Source organism: Diospyros lotus, chromosome 4 (assembly GCF_014633365.1).
Source record: "Diospyros lotus cultivar Yz01 chromosome 4, ASM1463336v1, whole genome shotgun sequence".
NCBI lineage: Eukaryota > Viridiplantae > Streptophyta > Magnoliopsida > Ericales > Ebenaceae > Diospyros > Diospyros lotus.
The window spans coordinates 9,186,744-9,206,372 of NC_068341.1; the positions used below are offsets into that span (position 1 = coordinate 9,186,744).

Here is a 19,629-nt window from a genome sequence, read left to right on the forward strand (position 1 = left end):
CGCGCGCACACACAACACTGCTCTCCAGATTCTAACATGGATGCTCGCCTCTCTCTCTTCCTCATCTTCCTCCTCCCCTACCTCTGCTACGCCGGCGTTACGTTCGGCGACGAATCTGACGACTTCTTGATTCGCCAGGTCGTATCGGACGGCGAGGATCACCTCCTCAACGCCGAGCACCACTTCTCCCTCTTCAAGGCCAAGTACGGCAAAACCTACGCCACTCGGGAGGAGCACGATTACAGGTTCTCGGTCTTCAAGGCTAACCTGCGACGGGCCAAGCGCCACCAGGTTCTCGATCCGTCCGCCGTCCACGGCGTCACCAAGTTCTCCGACCTTACTCCGGCGGAGTTCCGTCGGAACTACCTCGGACTCAAGCGCCGCCTCAAGCTCCCCGCCGACGCTCACGAGGCTCCCTTGCTCCCTACCAACGATCTTCCGACCGATTTCGATTGGCGCGATCGCGGTGCCGTAACGGGCGTGAAAGATCAAGTATGTCAATCATCGATATCTAATTGTGTATTCTACGGAAATATAAATATATGTATCTACTTATCTTTTCCTTTGCGATTGATGGATATATGTGACCGTTGACTATATTGTGATTTTCGTTTTCACTGACGGCTGGATTTAATTTTGGGGTATTTAGGGTTCTTGTGGATCGTGCTGGTCTTTTAGCGCAACTGGAGCTTTGGAAGGAGCTCATTTTCTTGCTACTGGGGAGCTTGTGAGCCTCAGTGAACAACAGCTTGTGGATTGCGACCACGAGGTTTCTGCAACGTTTTACTCGTTTGACCTTTCACTTTGATTGCTTTACTATATGATTCTTTATTTGTCAATACACATGGATGTTAAATTGATTTAACCTATTTCCTCTGATTAATTTCGGGAATATATCTGAAGCCTGTTTATATGTTCTGAGATATTGGAATCTTCACAAGAGATTTGGAATACTGGTCTAATTCATCATGGTCTATTTCGTTGGAGGTAAGAGTTTAAGAAATAAAATGCATGCCCATGAATCCTTTGTCCTCAAAATTACCAAAATATTCAACTTTGCTAGCAGAATGTGTACGGGAAAAAATATGGCTGTATCATTTCAGAGCTTGTGAACTTTCATTGGAATTAATGCGTGTCGGGCATGAATTATTGAAGAGAAAGGCCAATAGATAAAAGGGTCTGGTGAGTTAGAATTAATATAGCTGATCTGTCACATGGTGGGAGTGGGATTGAGGTTGGATATGTTGTTGTAGGCATGACTTATTGTTGTAAGCTACAAAGAGTATATGCTAGACAATTGTTTAATCATTCCTTGATGACATGTTTTGGATCCTTTCTTGAATAATACGTTTGATCTGGTGAAGTGAGATTATATGGGCAAGAATTGGCCATTCATCTGTATGCTTAATCAACTATATATTGGGTTTTGTAGTGTGATCCAGAGGAGTATGGTTCATGCGATGCAGGGTGCAATGGTGGGCTGATGACGAGTGCCTACGAGTACACCTTGAAGGCCGGCGGACTTGAAAGAGAGGAAGATTACCCTTATACAGGGAGAGATGGTGGCACTTGCAAATTTGACAAGAGCAAGATTGCCGCATCAGTTGCTAATTTCAGTGTCATATCTGTTGACGAAGATCAAGTAGCAGCAAATCTCGTCAAGAACGGACCACTTTCAAGTAATTACAAATTCCCTCTCTTTAAGATCCATGCGGTTCGATTAGTTTGCCTTGAGTTGTATCTATCGGCATGATCAAGTAATGGGGTTACCCTCCCTGAATTAGATCAAACAATATGACTGTAGAGCTAGATTTTATGCAGCTGACCTTACATGATGGGATAAAAACTTCATATCAGCCGGGATATGCTAATTACTGGCATCCTTTGTGCAGTTGGAATCAATGCGGTTTATATGCAAACCTACATAGGGGGAGTGTCCTGCCCTTACATATGCGCAAAACATTTGGACCATGGAGTTCTTCTGGTCGGGTATGGCTCTGCTGGCTACGCCCCGATCCGGTTCAAGGAGAAGCCTTTCTGGATCGTAAAGAACTCGTGGGGAGAAAGCTGGGGAGAGAACGGGTATTACCGTCTCTGCAAAGGCCCTAGGTCACACAACGTTTGCGGGGTGGATTCTATGGTCTCATCTGTGGTTGCCGTCTCTAAATAGGTGCATTGTTAGTTAGTTGGCAGTTGTATTCTGCAGGTCCGTCCTGGTTTAGACCCGGCGTACGTTTACTGTATAAGTTGGTGTTATCTTGAATTTGGCACTTATCTGGTTGTTATATATATATGTACTCTGCTTATTCTCGTGTAAGTTGCATGAAAAATGTAGTTAAACTTGATCCATCGTGTTAAGACCACGGTGCAATGCAAGTGTCAGCGTGACCTTTTCTTTTGCAGGGGTGGAGATCAAAAGGCGTTTCTCAATCCCAAAATTCCATGTAGCCTGACATTAATTGTGATTTTATCATAAGCTCATGATTAAAATTGATTAGTGAAATATAATTTATTATATAGTTGATTTGATTAAAGTTTGATATATTGTTGTAATTAATTTGAAAATCTGAACATAAATATATTCAATGAACAATAAGGAGTTGTTCAGGTGTGAAAAATTACTCTAGTTTTTTAAAAATTTATTTCATGAAAAAGGAAAATTGGAAAATTTGTTCATTTACAATTTTTTTTATGTTTTTTTAAATTGTATTAAACTTAAAAAACTATTAAAATAAGTTTTTAAGTCTTTTCATTAACGTGGAGATTTGAAAATTGTGATTTTTAAATTTTTTCATAAGTCATATTCATTCTCATTTTTTAACACAAATTATATAAAACAATAATAAAATCTCTTTCTTTTCTTGAACATGGATTCTAATTTTTTATATTGGAATTAGTTTCTTTATTTCTACCATCTACCGCGATTTTTAAATTTTTCATTAAAATAAAAATAAAAATAAGTTAAAAAGCTGGATGAAAATCATCCTAAGAAGCCATACCCTAAGACTTTTCTTTAAGTAGTGATAATTTATAAATTTCACCTAAATTTATTTTCGCTTCAAGAGAATCTAAATACTTTTTTTGTTCAGATTCCATAATAAAATTATCAAAATGACTCTAAAAAAGTCAATTCAACATCACTAAGATTTCTAAAATTAAGATAATATTGTGATAACACATAGCACTGCTTTTGGTCTAGATTCAGATCCAAAAGAGTAACACGAATCTAACTTTCAAACATTAATTTAGAAAGACTTAAGTCAAAATAATAAATCAATTTCTCATTCAAATTCAAGCCAGAGATTTTGCTATCTAATAAAAAACTAACCCTAAGAATCTTGATGGATATCTTGAGTCCCAACCATCTTAGCACTAATTCAAAACATCTCTTCTTTTTTGGTTCCTCATTCTTCTTTTTAAGTTTGATTACTGATTTAAATGTCGGAGACTATATCAGGAAATTTAGCCTCAACTCACTTTCTTATAGATACAATCCTTAAGAAATTAATCATGAGATATAAATTTTGAGGTCTAGATTCCAAACAACATGTAATAATCATGAGATACAAATTTTGAGATCTAGATTCCAAACAACATGTGATAATCAATCTTACTTTCTATCATTACCTATTATGCTATAAAGTAAATAGAGTGAATTCAAATAAAAGATTTAATAGAATTCTTATGTTTTTAAGTTTAATTTTTCTGTGTTTAATTTTATTGAATTAAAACAATAAAATCATACACGTGAAAAAGTTAAGGCTACGTTCTCTTTACTGTTTTCAAGTTATTTTTAGTTTTCGATTTTCTACAATAATAAAAACCCATTCTCTTTACTGTTTTTAAAAATACATTTTTTTAAACAAAAAAAATTTATAAAGAAAACTCAAAACAACAAAAGTTGTTTTGAATGTTTTTATCAAAAACAAACTATAAACTCAAAATACATTTATTTATATTTTATTATTGTAATGGAAAAAATATTACAAAATTCATTAACTTTAAAATGTATATATTTTTTTAATAATTTATTAATATTAAATATTTCTAATTTACTGAATAATCAAATTTATTGAATAAAATATCGTTAAAAAATTATTTTCAAAATTTTAAAGAGAATACGTTTTCTAATTTTCTGTTTTAAGAAATAATTTTTTAAAATGACAAAGAAAACGCATTTTCAATTTTCTGAAAATAGACTACCAAAACAGAAAATTGAAAATGAATTTAAAACTAAAAATTGAAAATTAAAAAATAAATAGAACACAGCCTAATTATTTCAGTAAAAAGTTTCTCAAAGCCAATGTGCTTCAATAGCAATTCGTTCAGACCAACAACAAAGGATAAAACATATTAGGCTCCTTCACCCATTAAGAGTTACTTGGGATCGACAAAAGCCAAGCATGGAGAAAACCTCAACTACAGGCTCGGCTAAGGGAAACCTAAGATCTTAAGACAAGGCATACTCATATATAGTTGGGCAACTTGAGGAAGCTTGATGCGCATTAAGCCCCCTCGCTGCCTTTACCAATAACCCTCAATTGGAAGATGGTAATTTTTAAAGAAGTTTGTCTATCCCTATTTTGGTTAATACAAAATTGGCCACCATTAATTCCTTTGCTATGCCCAACTCAGAATCTTTCTTATCATTACTTGCAGGCCTTGAAGTAGAAGGACCCTCATCCTTTACCCTCAAGGATTCCTTTCCTCTTTAAAAGATGGGTGAGAGAGTTTAAAGGGTTGGACTACCAGAATTGTGACCCTTCTTTGTCCAAACTTAGATATTTATTTTGAGAATCCTCAAAAGAAGCCATTACGAAAAAGAAAACTCAAGGAAAAATGGAGAACTAACTGAATCATGTGAAGATACTATAATGAGACTTGGGGGACAGGAAGTCGAGAGTTTCAACATTGATTGGAAATAACATGCAAATAGAACACTATAAAGGTCAGTACAAAAAAATTGAAGGCTTTGGGGCCCAAACTCGAGTGACCACCCTAGTCCCAAGCTCCAAGTCAATGGCCCTGAGCTTGGGGGCGACCTCAGCCTCCAGCTGGGGTTATCCTAACCTAAAGCTTAAAGCTTAGCTCGAGCTCAGTGAGAGCTTCACATGAAGCTTGTAACGTCCCATTTTCTCGGGCGCGTTATAATTTGGGACAAATCTGGGATAATAAATTTGTTTTCTTCAAAACCTATTCCTAAATCACATCACTTCTCATATCCATCACAGAACTTCCAATCATTTTTCTCGAAGGATAATCATTATACACATCGAATGCGGAAGCAAGGATCAAACCTGACATCTTACTTTAACATTAAATAAGTTCTCGACTAATATTAATCATAAATCAGTTCTTAATCATCATTCTTCAAAACATTCAGATTTTAAAATAGCAAAACTTAAATACATAAGCTACATAATGTACATTTTATTCATTATTCAATTTATCATACACTTTGCTAAGTGTCATTTCATGTCTCATTCATCCTCGTATCTGCTACAATTTCCGTCTAGAATGTTTGAATATTCCAGGGGTAAAGCCCAAGTTAGATGTTGAATCATCTAAGTAAGTGAACAGTAAACATATTTTCGTACATGAATGCAAAATACAAAATGTCATTTCTATATCATTTTGGTTTGAGTTGACTGCACCCAATTGCTGCTCCCCATTTTTTTGGCCACCTCTTTCGAAGCCGAGGTGTATGGATGCACCCTTGGTAGAGTAGCGGTGCCAATCCATATCTCAAACCCTTATGTGACGCATGATCAATAATATCATCGTGAACATATACACATTTCATCATCAATACATGTGAATGCAATCTACATGATATATTCATATCAAGGCATAACAACATGATAAAATCGTTTACTTAAAATCGGGTTTTGGGTTGAACCACTTACAAATCAAGCATTTTCTATAAAACTAAATCCAGTTGGGAAGTATCACTTACATTCTCAAACTTATTGCACTATCTCGATATTCGTGTCTTGCATCGAAATACATGCATCGTCTCAATTTGTGTGTCAATCTCAAAATTCGCACAAGTCACTTCAACTTAAGCCTCAAAGCATCCTAATCACCACATTTATTTAAATAAGCATTAAAATCTTTTTTTCCATAATTTCTTATATTTTCTTTATTTTTCTCTCTATTTCTTCATATTTTTCCTCAATAAATCCAAACTAAATATTTCTCAAATATTTTCTCGAATATTTCATTATAACAATTCATAAAATAATATTCCCGAATTTCTGAAATTTTATAAGAAATTTTACTTACCTTAACTTGGGCTCTCTAGCTTCCTTGGCATGCTTGTCATATCCTCAAAATACGTGCGAATCCTCTATTCTGGTGTACCACTTTGATTCTCGCGCACTACCTCGATTCTCGTGCACCACTATGATTCTCATGCATCGCCTCAATTTTTATACACTGCCTCGATTTTCGTACCCGACCTCAAAATGCATGCCTAGACAATTTTTCTCGCCATAATATCTAGAATATTTCTAAATCTCCAAATCCTATTTTTCTAGAATTTTCTAAGATTTTTCGACATTTTTTTCCTTTCTTTTTCTTTTATTTTTCTTTCTTTTATTTATTATTATTTTTTTTATTCTTCTTCTTCTCTTCTCCTCCTCCTTCTTCTTCCTCCCTCCCGCCCGACCTGTGCGCAAACCAGCTGCAGCTCGCTGCTCCTTTCGGCCTTGCCGCCGCCCTCGCCCACTACTAACGCCTCCGTTGGTCGCAGCACCGGCCACGCCATGCCTACAGCCATTATGGCAGCCCCTGGCGTCCAACTGCTGAGCTCGCTACCATGGCCGTGGCTTTCAGCTGCCTCCACACACCATCGTACCGCCCTCCGACCTCGCTGGGACCCCGCCGTTGCTGCTCCGCCTGAGCTTGTTGCTCGTAGATGTCGCATCCACCTCGTGCTCGTGCTACCATGGCCACCTGCTTGCAGCTATGCTTGCTGTCCATTTCTCTTGCAATTGCATCATATTTATAAGCAAACCTCCACCCTTCACTACTTGGCCATCTCTTATTGCGTGAAAATTACTTCAGTTGCAACCATGGATTAGCAGAGCATGGTGTCAAGGTTGCAGGGCATGGCCTCCACGCACGTCCACATTTATATATATATATATATACATTATATATCACATCTATATAATAAAACACAATGGTTTTTGAAAATGTCTTACTTTTGAGACATTTGAATGGCTGTGATCATTTTTGATGTATTTGAGGGTTGAGATTAAACCATTTCCTGCCCAATAATCCTTCTCCAATTTGCAGCGGCTCGACTCTGATTGATGGACTCCTTCAGTCACTGCCACCCACCGTCTCACTCCTTTCTTTTTCTCTCACTCATTACCTCCCTCTCTCTTTTTCCCTCTATCCATCGCCTCCTGGCTGCTGCGCATAAACCTCCATTCTGTCTGCACTACTCAAAAGCACGGTATGTATATAGTCACTGTATATATAGTCACTGTGTGTATTAAACATAGCTTCTTGCTGGGAATATGAATGGGAAAAGCAAAGCAAAACACACACACCCACACCCAAACAAACACACTATGTATATGGCAGCCATTTGGTTGTTTTCAGAAAGGTTCATTCATAGGCACGGTAGACACTGTTTGCTATATATACACTCACATATATAGTCACTGTTTGTTTATATATACACTCACATATATAGATTTTAAAAGGTTGCTGATCTTCATTCTCTCGGTGTGTATGAAGCTCTAAGTCGCGACTGTGTGTATGTATATATATTCCTTAGTTTTAAAAGTATTTGTTGTATTCGTAAATATTTATATAAATACACTCACATATATAGTCACTGTTTGTTTATATATACACTCACATATATAGATTAAAGAAGGTTGCTGATCTTCCTTAGTTTTAAAAGTATTTGTTGTATTCGTAAATATTTATATAAATAAATTGTCATTTGGTCTCAGGTAGGTGGAGAGCGCAGTGGTTTCTGGGTCTCTCTCTCTCTCTCCTTCATATTTTCTCCGTGCATCCAAGACTACATGGTGAGTCTGCTGCAAATTTTATGCCTTTACGCATTTTACTTCGGTGCAGTTGCATATATATATTATAAAGATTAAAGAAGCACAGTGTGTCTTCTTCCTTGAGGCAGTGACCCAGGCAAAACATTTTTTTGTATTTACATTCTCTGTGTGTGTTATATATATAAATATAAAGATTAATTATAATTTTAATTATTAAGGCTTGGCTTCACCATTCAGCCGGAAGTACTGATAAGCTTCCCTAGCACTGTAGCAGCATCTTCGGCAACTTAAAGCCATCGCAGCAGCCAAATCTGTAGCTTCCTCTTCCCTGCCCGCCACCGTATCCTCCCCAGCCTCCGTCGCCCTGACCTCCCCAGCCTCCTTCGTTGTCGAATCCGCCGGGGCTGTGGAAATCCACTTTCGTATCCTATTTCATAACCATGTTGGAAGCCCTTTGTAAATGCAGTACTTTCCTCACCTACCACTACTTCAAATATTATGGAATTACTTCAAAAAAGTAATTAATTATTTATCAGAACTAAGATTGATAAAATAGTGGCTAATAAACTGTCGTAAATTGAATTGACCAAAAACGTGATAAATACAAAAATATGAACTCTAAAACGCTCATTTTTTATGTTTTAATTAATTAGTTTGTTTTTGAAAGAATGAAAACTGCATTAAATTTTCTTTTAAAAACAAAAAATTAAATAAAAAACTAAAAAACCATCGCTTTAACTTTCTCTTCAATCTCCTAATTAGCTTGAATTAGATAACTAACATCATAAATTGTGCTTTTTAACCTAAGTTGTACGAAAACATAAACGAAAAACGAATATAATATGAAACAAAAATGAAAAAAAAAATTATTTTTTAAAAAAGTTAAAAATAAAAATATTGGAAAAACATGTAAATAAAAAAATATAAGTCTTTTTGTAAATGTAATTTTTAATATAAAAAATTATAAAAAATAGTTATTCAATCTAAAAATAAACATAAATTCTATAATACATCCAAACAAATTTTTAAAAAAATTAAAAATTTTGAATTAGATATAAAAAAAAATTCATCCCTATTGGTCATAAAAAATTTCTAAAATTGTAAAACTAACCCAAAAACTTTTCAAAAACATTAAAACGACTCCCCAAAAAATTTCCAAGCATCATAACTTCTAACTACAAAGGTTTGGCAATGAGCTCACCTTTGCTCTCTTCTTTAGATGCATGATGATCAGCTTCCACCGAGGAAGTGATAAGAAGGAGAGCAAACAGGAGACATGAGAGAATAACCACTTTGTACTTCATTCTCCTCAACAAGAACCAAACTATAGTCTGTAAATTAATTTCAAGAAGAAAGATTTGATTTGGGATATGGATATGAGAAAGCTACAGATTGAGTTCAATATTTATAGGAAGCATAAAAAATATAAATTGTAATCTTATATTATTTACATCGTGTATTTACATGCTGTGTGTGTGTATTTTGTGTGCATGCATTTAGTGTGTGTGCATGTAATTGTTGCTATATATTATAAAATATGTATACATATAAAATGCTGTAATTGTTGTATAGATGTGTATATATTATACACATTATAATTTTAACAAAAGAAATTTTATTCGCATTGTAACAAAATTTTTAGTGTATGTACACACGTTGTGTCAGTGTGTGTATCTAATGCAAAATTTTGTACCCATTCTGTGTGTCTGTGTATACACACTATAGCAACATTACTTACATTAGAAAGTCAAATCGAACCAAACAAGTAATTTTGGTTGATTTAATTCAATTATTTTAATTTAATTGAAATGTGATTCACCCATTTATTAACGTAAAAAGACACTAAATAAAAATAAATAGGGAGCTAAGTTTATGAGTGAAAAAATGGTTGTAACAAAATATGGTAATGTAATTTTTATGAGAAAGATGTGTTTCTGAAAATCTTAAAACCACTTAATTGTGCAATTTATGTTAATTTTAACATTAAGTGGTGTTTATAGTAATGTTATATCACATTAATTTTTATTAACAAAATTTGATAAAGAATTAAAAGAGACTAATAAATTATACTAAAAATTAAAGTTTAATTAATTATGATGATAAAAATTCAAAAACAAATAATATAATTTACTCACAATTCTTAGCTCGGGTTGGCCCACAATAAAAAAATAAAGCCCAAATTGTAGTGAATCCTTCTTTAAAATATCTATCCTATATGGTATAAGTGCATAAATTTGGTTTATTTCTGTGTGTGTATAGGCACTGTATATTTTTAGTAATTCAATCTCACTGGAAATAAAGATAGGACCAAAAGCATAACAGTCCATTATTAAGCATAAGAAAATTTCTATCATAACAGTCCATTATTCAAATCAACATTCATATATGTAATATCTATCATAATCATGGCGATGGTATTACAAGTCCCATGTATATGTGTGTATTTTGTAGTCATTTTATATGTATTTTGTGCATTTTTTAGAATGGGTGTGTTGTACTTTAAAAGGCAGTTTGTATGTATTTTAATATTTTAATATAATTATACAGAGGCCCAACACAGAGCCTGTCACTGCTTGGGCGGCCCAACTCGCTTGGGCTTGGCGTGGCCCAACACAATCATGTAAAATAATTATGAATACAAATTCATAATAATTTAGTAATAATTTAATTTTATTTGTAAAATAAAATTAACAATTTAGGTAATGGGCCATTTGATCTAATTCAATTAAAATGAATGGAAATTGTTTAATTAAGTACCTTGGTCAGAGGTAATAAATTTTATCTCACCCATTCATATACATTTCCATGTAATATAGTTTTAGTTTTAATTGATATATTTTTATATTAATTTTAATAATAAATTAAATTTAAATTGTAAATCAGTGTCATGTCTATGTGTATTAATTTTAATAATAAATTAAGTTTAAATTATAAATTAGTGTCATGTCTATGTGTATCCATGTAAAAATTGTAAATTGTAATTTTTGTCATCTTTCTAGAGAAAGGAAATTTAGTATTGAAAGCACCAAAAAATATAACAAAAGAAAAAATATTATGACATTGGGTACACTTTTATTCAAACATTTATTCAAAAATTTTAATTTTAACAATTTCTAACATTGGGTACAATTGAGTTGGATTCAAATATATACAATTTTATTTTTTAAAAATTTTATGGGACGAAAATGAGTTGGATCCAATTATATAATTTTATGAGCAAATTTTTTTCATATGTGTTTATGTAGGTCCCACTCAAATAAAATTATGTGTTTATACAATTTTATTTTTTTCATAAGTTGGACCCAAATATATGTGTTTATTTTTTTTTATATAATTATAACTTATTTAAGTTTCTCTCAAAAAAATTATAACTCATTTGAGATAACCCGTGTTTAAAGTAAAAAATTATAACTCATAAGAGTAGTGTACGTAAATTATAATTCATTGAGAATTGTAAACTTAAATTAAACAACTAAAAGCAATCTCTTCGTGGAATAAAGGTGAAAGCTTCAAGATAAAAACCAAATAAATCCTTTATCAAGACTCAATTTGCTTGGAAGTCCATTTAACCCAACATCAATGGTAATTTCATGTACTTGAACATAATAAATGCTATTTTATTTTTAATTTTATAAAAAATAATTGAGTGTAAAAAATCAGGGTCGTCATCTTCCTTAATTTTAGTTTCCAATTATTCCTCTTGAACTTTCCAAGTGATAATTATTCATACCAGGTTTTGATTTTAGTTTTGATTTTATTTCTATAAAATTGTGCTCCGATTTTAATTTTATCATTTTAATGTGATTGTTAAAATACATCTATTCTAAACATTAGGTTGGTCTTTTATCATTTTGATATATATATTTTTTTCTTCTCCTCATCATCTATCCTATCCATGGTAGTTATTTATTTAAATAAAATATTTAATTTTATTATCTGATTTGGTAGCAACTGATTTATTTTTTAGGTTGAAGTATAACAGTTATGGACAATATTACTATTTTTGGTCAAGTAAGTTTTTTTTTTCTTCATATAAATTTTATAATGCAAGGCCTATTTTTTTGAAAAAAAATACTTATCATATCCAATTTTTTTTCTCATACTTTACAGGTGGATGGAGATTTACACCGAACCGTAATATCGATTTCGTTTACTAATTTTTTTTATTTATGTGTATAAAGTTTTATTTATTACTCTAAAGTGTTTACATGTATAGGTTCGATTTCTTCAAGAAAAAAATGTTAATGTTGTTATTCGCGATGAACGTGACCTTAATACTATTCGCATTCGTGAGGTAAGCCTAAAAGTCACTTCAACATTGGACATGTATTTTCTTATCATTTAATTTTTTTTATAAATATAGTTTACTTATTTTTTATTATTATAGGCAAAGGCAAAGGAAAAAGAAAAGGCTACCCCTTCTGGCAAAGGGAAGAAAAATGTCCATCCCGTGGTATGGTTTCTCAACAATTTTTAAAAGTTTCTTTTTCGAATATTGTCATATAAAGTTTTTTAGAAATTTAGTGTCATATACTTTTTTTTATGTATATTTTTAAAATGCTTTTTTTTTCAAATATTTAATTTGAATTTTGTTTTTCTGAAGCATGTTAAAGTAAGCATTAAAAATAAGAGAAGAAAATGAATATATGATGAAAAAGAAACTACATTTTTTTATTTTTATTTTTATAAGAAGTTCTTAAGGAAAAATAAGAAAAGTGAAAAGAAAAGTAGAAAACATTATATGCTAAAGAGATGGGTAGTAAGTTTGCAGTTTTGTGTGCTTAATATGTATAGTGAGTTTTCATTAATATATGTATTGGTTCTTATGTGACTAACAACTCAACGAAGTGAAGAAGAAAAGTTAGTTAAAAGGAAGAAAAAATACATAATGAAAGGGAAGCAAGAGGGGATAATCTTCACATTTTATTCTCATTTTAGACATACAATGATAATGTGTTATCAAAAGCTGCATTAGCCCAACGCCTGCAACTAAAATGAGAAATATCAAAGAATTGTATTAACCCAAGACAATCTTTTTTAACATGAAATATTGGTATGGTCATTCGTGATGAGCACGAACTTAATGTTATATGTGTTCATACGATAAGTACAAACATTGTGCTCGCGTGGTAAGTACAGATGACTCCTTTTGACAAGAGAATGACAAATGTATGTCAAGTGATATCAGTGCATAAAATTAATTTGTTGAAACTTGCTATTATTTGTATGTGTTTTTCAAATTTATTTATTTTTATTTTGCATGGATACATGTGCATTATAATATAAATATAATGTACCATCCATAAGTTGTTACTTATATGAAAAGAATAGCAAAAAACAAAATGCATGAAGAAAGAAAGAAACAAAGAAGATAGTTTCATTTTGCACCAATGATAAAATATTTTCATTTTAGGCACAAAATGATAATGTAATATCAAAAGCTGCATTGGCCCAACGTGCAAGGCGAGAGCGTGAAAAAAATTATAAGTCATACTTTGAAATTCAACGCTTGCAACGAGAACAAGAGGGAATAGAAGAATGTGTTCAATTAAGACAACATTCTTTAACACCAATTTGTCGCGATTACACTCACTTGGAGTTGGAAACAATAACTGAAGATTCTCATTCGGCACAAAAACGAACAATGGTTACCCATCAGTCTACACGTTCGTTTTCTATGCCAAGCACATCTTTGGATCCACAAAGGAACCGGTAAACTATTGTGTATATTCTTGAAATACATATTTTTACTCATACCATTTTGTTTTACAAATTTTTATTTATACACAAATATTCGTAGGTCTACTTCTATAAATCGATTTCTTCAAGAAGATCTATGTTCTGATGATGAATTAGAAGATATGTCTATGAGTACATCAATTGATGCTCGGGCACACAAAGATTCTTGCCGCCATTATCTTGGCAAAAAGGATGTATTATGTCCTTATTGTTCATCCTTACATTGGATGGATGAAAAATTGACAAAATCATCTGTGAAGCGTCCTTTATTTGGAACTTGCTGTTTAGAAGGAAAGATTAGGCTTCCTTTACTTATTACACCTCCTCCACCACTTCAGGCGTTGTATGATGGGAATAATGAGCAATCAAATCCTTTCGAAGTTATACTCGAGTGTATAATGCGGCCAATGGTTTTACGAGTCTTGGTGCTACATTGGATCCTAGAGTACTTAGTGGAAGGGGCCCTACATCATTCACAATTCATGGGAAATTGCGACATCGAACAGGATCACTACAACCACAACCAGGGCAGGATGCGAGTTATGCTCAACTGTATATCTATGACCCTAATTCAGCTTTAGAAATTCGTAATCGTAGAAATCCTAACTTGAGAAGGGATGTTCTCAAAACTATTCAAGATAGTTTGTTGCAAGTCAATGCATTTGTAGATAAATTTCGCCAGGCTCATGCCATTTTACATCAATTGGACTCGGCAGGACACAATCTACCTGCTCATCTTCATTATAATTCAAGAACTGATCGACGTCGATATAACCTACCAACCATAGATGAGATTGCGATTGTAATACCAGGTGATGGAACAAAGGCAAGTGGAATGAGAGATATTATCTTACATTTTCGAGGAAATAATGAGTTGATGCAAATTAATGAATGTTACCCAGCATATTTTCCATTACATTACGTTCTATTATTTCCATATGGTGAGCTTGGATGGGAACCTGAGTTGAAATTGTGGAATGTTCAGTATGATCGACATTCAACTGATCGACTTACTCAAATGGATTTTTATAGTTATCGTTTGTTTGAACGACCCACAGAGTATTCAACAATTTTGAGAGGTGGGAAACTATTTCAAGAGTTTTTAGTAGATGCTTGGGCTGCAACTGAGCAAAATCGATTGACATACTACAAGCTTAATCAAGGAAAACTTCGGGCTGAGCTTTACCAAGAGTTGTCAGATATGGATCCAGATTATGTGCGACCTGGTCAAATTGGTCAAAGGTTTGTTTTGCCATCTTCATTTACTGGTAGTCCTAGACATATGTTTGAAATCTTTCAAGATTCAATGGCTATCACGCGATACAACCAACACCCAGATATTTTTCTTACCATGACTGCAAATCCCAATTGGCCAGAAATTACTTCAGCATTACTACCACTTCAAAAACCGATTGATCGTCCTGATTTAATTGCCCGTGTTTTTGAGTTGAAGAGAAAATATTTGATGAAGGTGATAGAAACAAATAAAGTGTTTGGGTATAAAGTTGCACATGTTTTTACAATTGAATTTCAAAAACGAGGCCTCCCTCATATGCATGCACTTTTATTTCTTAAGGGCCCAGACAAAATTCGGACATGTGCTCAAGTAGACAAATTGGTCTGTGCAGAATTTCCAGACCCAAAAGATGATCCTATACTTTTTGAAACTATCAAATGTTGTATGATACATGGACCGTGTGGTGCTCGAAATCCGCAAGCACCATGTATGGAAAATGGTAGATGCACTAAGAGATACTCTCGAGTTTTCACAGAAACAACAGTTATGGATCAAGATGGATACCCTATCTATCGTCGTCGCAATAATGGTCAAGTACATACTGTGAGGGGGCAAAAAGTTGATAACAGGGATGTCGTACCATACAATGCATATCTTTCTAAACTTTTCAACTGTCATATAAATGTAGAAGTTTGTGTTGGGATGAGATGTGTCAAGTATATACATAAGTACATTTATAAGGGTTATGATCGTACAACGATGGTGTTAGGAATGATAAATGAGATTCAACAATATCTCGATGCAAGGTATATTGGACCTCCAGAAGCTGCTTGGCGAATATTTGGTCATCCTTTGCATGCAGAGATGCCAACAGTTGTACGATTGGCACTTCATTTACCTGGAATGCATCGCGTTGTTTTTAACCCAGAAGAGTCATTAGAAACGATTCAATCCAGAGCTGGTCAACAAATATCAACTCTTACTGGCTTTTTTGCATATTGTGCTAGCAGTGAAGAGGAATGTCCATTCACTTATCAAGAATTTTCACAGCATTATGTTTGGCTTAAGTCAGAAAAGAGATGGAAATCAAGAGAAAGGGGATATGCAATTGGTAGAATGTACTTTGCTAGCCCTAATTGTGGTGAAAGATTTTATCTGCGTTTGTTATTAACCGTTGTCAAAGGACCAAAGTCATTTCAGTCTTTACGCACGGTCGATAATGTTGTGCATGATACATTTAAATTAGCATGTGTTGCAATGGGGCTTTTGGAAGATGATGAAGAATGGATACAATGCTTGAAAGAGGCTGTAGTTATGAAAACTAGATATCAATTGAGGAGATTGTTTAGTATTATTCTCACCCAGTGCTCTCCACTAAATCCATGTGCATTATGGAATCAATTCTCAACACATATATGTGATGACCTTGCACATAAGATTCGTACATTATTTGTCATTTCTAACCCAACTGAGGCTCAAATTAAAGATTATGGTCTCTATCTTTTGAATCAAATGCTTCATGAATCAGGCAAAAGTTTAATTGACTTCCCACCCATGCCACAACCTACTGCAAATTGGAGTGCAGTAGTTGGTAATCGATTGATATTCGAACATCAACAACTGCAGAGTGAGGCACAACAGACAGATCCACAAATTACTATTGATTGTCTCAACAATGGACAGTGAAATGCTTATAACACAATCACTTCTTCAGTTTTTCAAAATAAAGGAACTATTTTCTTTCTGAATGGGGGTGCTGGAACAGGGAAAACATTTTTATACAATACGATTGCATTAAAATGTCGCAACCTTGGGCATATCGTTGTTACTGTGGCTTCATCTGGAATTGCATCATTATTACTGGTAGGAGGTCGCACTGCACATTCAACATTTTCCATTCCGTTAGAAGTCTTGGACAATTCGAATTGTGGGCTTAGCAAACAATCATTACAAGCTGAGTTATTTAGAGAAACAAAACTCATAATTTGGGATGAAGTTCCTATGCAACATAGACATTGTGTTGAGGCGGTTGATCGTACATTGAGGGATATTTGTGATAGTGAAAGCCATTTGGGGTATTACTGTTTTTCTTGGTGGAGACTGTCGACAAATCTTACCAGTTATACCCAAAGGAGTTCGTGAGCAAATTGTGAATGCATCATTAAGACACTCTGTTCTATGGAAACATATACATATCTTAACTTTGGATTTAAATATGCGTTTGAATCGTGAAGGCCATGAAAATGCTAATTTTGCAAATTTCTTGATGGAGGTAACACTACTTTAACTTTTTTGCTTATTACATAGATTATAATTTTAAATTAATAAATTGTGTTTACACTATTAATTTTTTATTGATTTTACTTTTTTTAGATTGGGACCAATCCTCAAGAAATCGTTAACCTCCCATCAACAATACACAAATGTCAAGATTTGAATGAATTACTCTCTACAGTTTACCCACAGTTGAATATGATAGAGACATCAACTCCAACATTTTTAACCGAACGCACAATTCTGTCTGCGCGTAATGATGATGTCAGTGAGATTAATACTATTGCGTTGAATATCTTTCCAGGGAGATTATGTACTTATCTTGCAGCAGATAAAATGTCTGAAGATAATGAAATTGATCCTACCATTACAAATAGATATCCTAATGAATATTTAAATTCATTAGATCCTCCTGGGCTTCCAATTTTTAAGTTAGAGTTGAAAGTGGGTTGTCCTATAATATTGTTGAGAAACATTGCACCAAAAGATGGACTATGTAATGGTACAAGATTGATGGTTACTAGGTGCGACACTCGCATAATTGAAGCTCAAATTTTAACTGGAGAAAAGTTTGGTAATTTGGCATTCATACCAAGGATATCTTTGACACCATCTTCTTCAGAAATGCCTTTTCAAATGACAAGACGTCAATTTCCAGTTCGATTGACATATGACTTGACCATTAATAAATCTCAAGGACAATCTGTTCAATTTGTTGGAGTTGATTTGCGCATACCAGTGTTTAGCCATGGGCAATTATATGTGGCATTGTCCAGATGTACATCATTTGATCGTATAAGTATTCTCTTCCCTAAAGATAGTTTGGATTCTACTACAAATATTGTTTATCCTGAAGTGTTGTTATAGTGTTCTACTATTGTAAATTAAATCACATTTTATCAAAAGGTAACCGTGTACATTTATTTCTATTGATTATATAATTTTTTATAAAATTTTAATTTAATAATAATTTGAAATATTGACTTTTGTAGGATTGGATCGAAAAATTTATGGAGCTTAAAAGGAGAAATACGACTAGCTTGCTTCGATGGGGATGTAATAAGGTAATTTCAATTTCAAAGTATTTTGATATATGTATATTTTCAATAAATGTACTAATCTATATTTTTTTTGTTTTCACAAATTACCAGATTATTGTGCATGTTCCTCATTGGGGATACATACAAGTTGATACAAAAACTTTTTGGAAAGTAATGAGAAGAAAGTTTGGGCGAACACATATTTGAAGACATGTTATTGAAAGATTTTTTGTAAATCATACATATTTTGGAAATGTTTAACCCACTTTTTGTAAGGTTTTACCCACTCTTTTGGTGTATGACTATAATATTTATTTTTCTTATGTAGTTATAATTTGATGTCAGTAGTACTAATTGGTGTGTATTTTAATTTTAATTTCTTTTAGATTGTAGTACTAATTTGATGTCAATAGTACTAATTTTAATTTGATGTCACGAGTTTATATGTGTCTGAATTCAATGTTTGATTATTTCACGTTCAAATTTAATGTTCAATTTTTTTTTAGTTGCATCGTGCCTGAAGGCACGGGTTATTCCTAGTTAATATATATAAGAAATTACACCATTAAATTCCAATTTTCATCTTATATCACTTGGGCAACTCTGTAATTTCAATTATACCCCCAAACACTAAATTAAATTGCATTTCAATACCGAAAATGCAAAATTAATAACCTAAGATTTACTCGATAAAGACGATCCCGCCCCAGTATCCTCACCAGACTATCGCTTCATTCCGAAACCACTGAAAGGTTGCTCATTACGCAAAACCGGAACCCCCTAGGGTTTCATTGATTTTTCGGGAGTTTCATACGATGATTCAGTTTTGCAGCCTAAATAGCAACTATATTTTAGTTATACTGAAAATCGTTCCCGATTCGATTTCTTTCGATACCATAAATCTTATCTCAGAATGCTCATCGATACCATATCATTTTCCTTAGACAATTTCACTCCAAGGCATTCCCTGCAGTCGATTCGATACTTATAATTACTATAAAGCTAATTTTTTGGTATTCTAAACTTGCTTAAATTATGTGGCAACCTTACGAAAATATGGGTTCTTACAAAGCTCTTGCTAAGAAAGAACTAAATAATAATAATAATAATAATAATAATAAAAGAATAAGAAAAGGAAAAGAAAGCAAGAATGGAAAACATTGGAAGAATCCTAACTTAAAATCAAACTTTTCCTTTGAAGCCAAGTATGGAACCTTTGGGGTTAGAGGCTAGGTCTTAAATAGATGGATAAAGCCGGCTTCAAATATGGAACCTTTGGGGTTAGAGGCTAGGTCTTAAATAGATGGAT

At 33.3% G+C, this 19,629-nt stretch overlaps 2 protein-coding genes across 2 annotated transcripts; both read left to right on the forward strand.

The window, feature by feature from the left end:
* Positions 1-2,317, forward strand: LOC127800480 (cysteine protease RD19A-like). The gene is made up of 4 exons (XM_052335098.1): positions 1-492; positions 650-769; positions 1,433-1,679; positions 1,893-2,317. Exons 1-4 carry the CDS (start codon positions 37-39, stop codon positions 2,168-2,170), a joined length of 1,101 nt encoding a protein of 366 aa, XP_052191058.1. The 5' UTR covers positions 1-36; the 3' UTR covers positions 2,171-2,317.
* A 4,856-nt stretch (positions 2,318-7,173) lies between these two features.
* LOC127800309 (uncharacterized) lies at positions 7,174-18,669 on the forward strand. The gene is made up of 8 exons (XM_052334852.1): positions 7,174-7,465; positions 7,974-8,051; positions 12,013-12,041; positions 12,141-12,164; positions 12,247-12,324; positions 12,418-12,483; positions 18,273-18,344; positions 18,432-18,669. The coding sequence occupies exons 3-8, from the start codon at positions 12,015-12,017 to the stop codon at positions 18,525-18,527; spliced, it is 363 nt and encodes a 120-aa protein (XP_052190812.1). The 5' UTR covers positions 7,174-7,465; positions 7,974-8,051; positions 12,013-12,014; the 3' UTR covers positions 18,528-18,669.
* The last annotated feature ends 960 nt before the right edge of the window (positions 18,670-19,629 follow it).

Excerpts from the sequence above, each read along its gene's own strand:
- LOC127800309 (XM_052334852.1), top strand. The coding sequence starts at position 12,015 with ATGGACAATATTACTATTTTTGGTCAA. Across the intron at positions 12,042-12,140 it reads ATATTACTATTTTTGGTCAA|GTGGATGGAGATTTACACCG; the intron begins GTAAGTTTTTTT and ends CATACTTTACAG. Across the intron at positions 12,484-18,272 it reads AGAAAAATGTCCATCCCGTG|GATTGGATCGAAAAATTTAT; the intron begins GTATGGTTTCTC and ends TGACTTTTGTAG.
- LOC127800480 (XM_052335098.1), top strand. The coding sequence starts at position 37 with ATGGATGCTCGCCTCTCTCTCTTCCTCATCTTCCTCCTCCCCTACCTC. Across the intron at positions 493-649 it reads TAACGGGCGTGAAAGATCAA|GGTTCTTGTGGATCGTGCTG; the intron begins GTATGTCAATCA and ends TGGGGTATTTAG. Across the intron at positions 1,680-1,892 it reads CAAGAACGGACCACTTTCAA|TTGGAATCAATGCGGTTTAT; the intron begins GTAATTACAAAT and ends TCCTTTGTGCAG.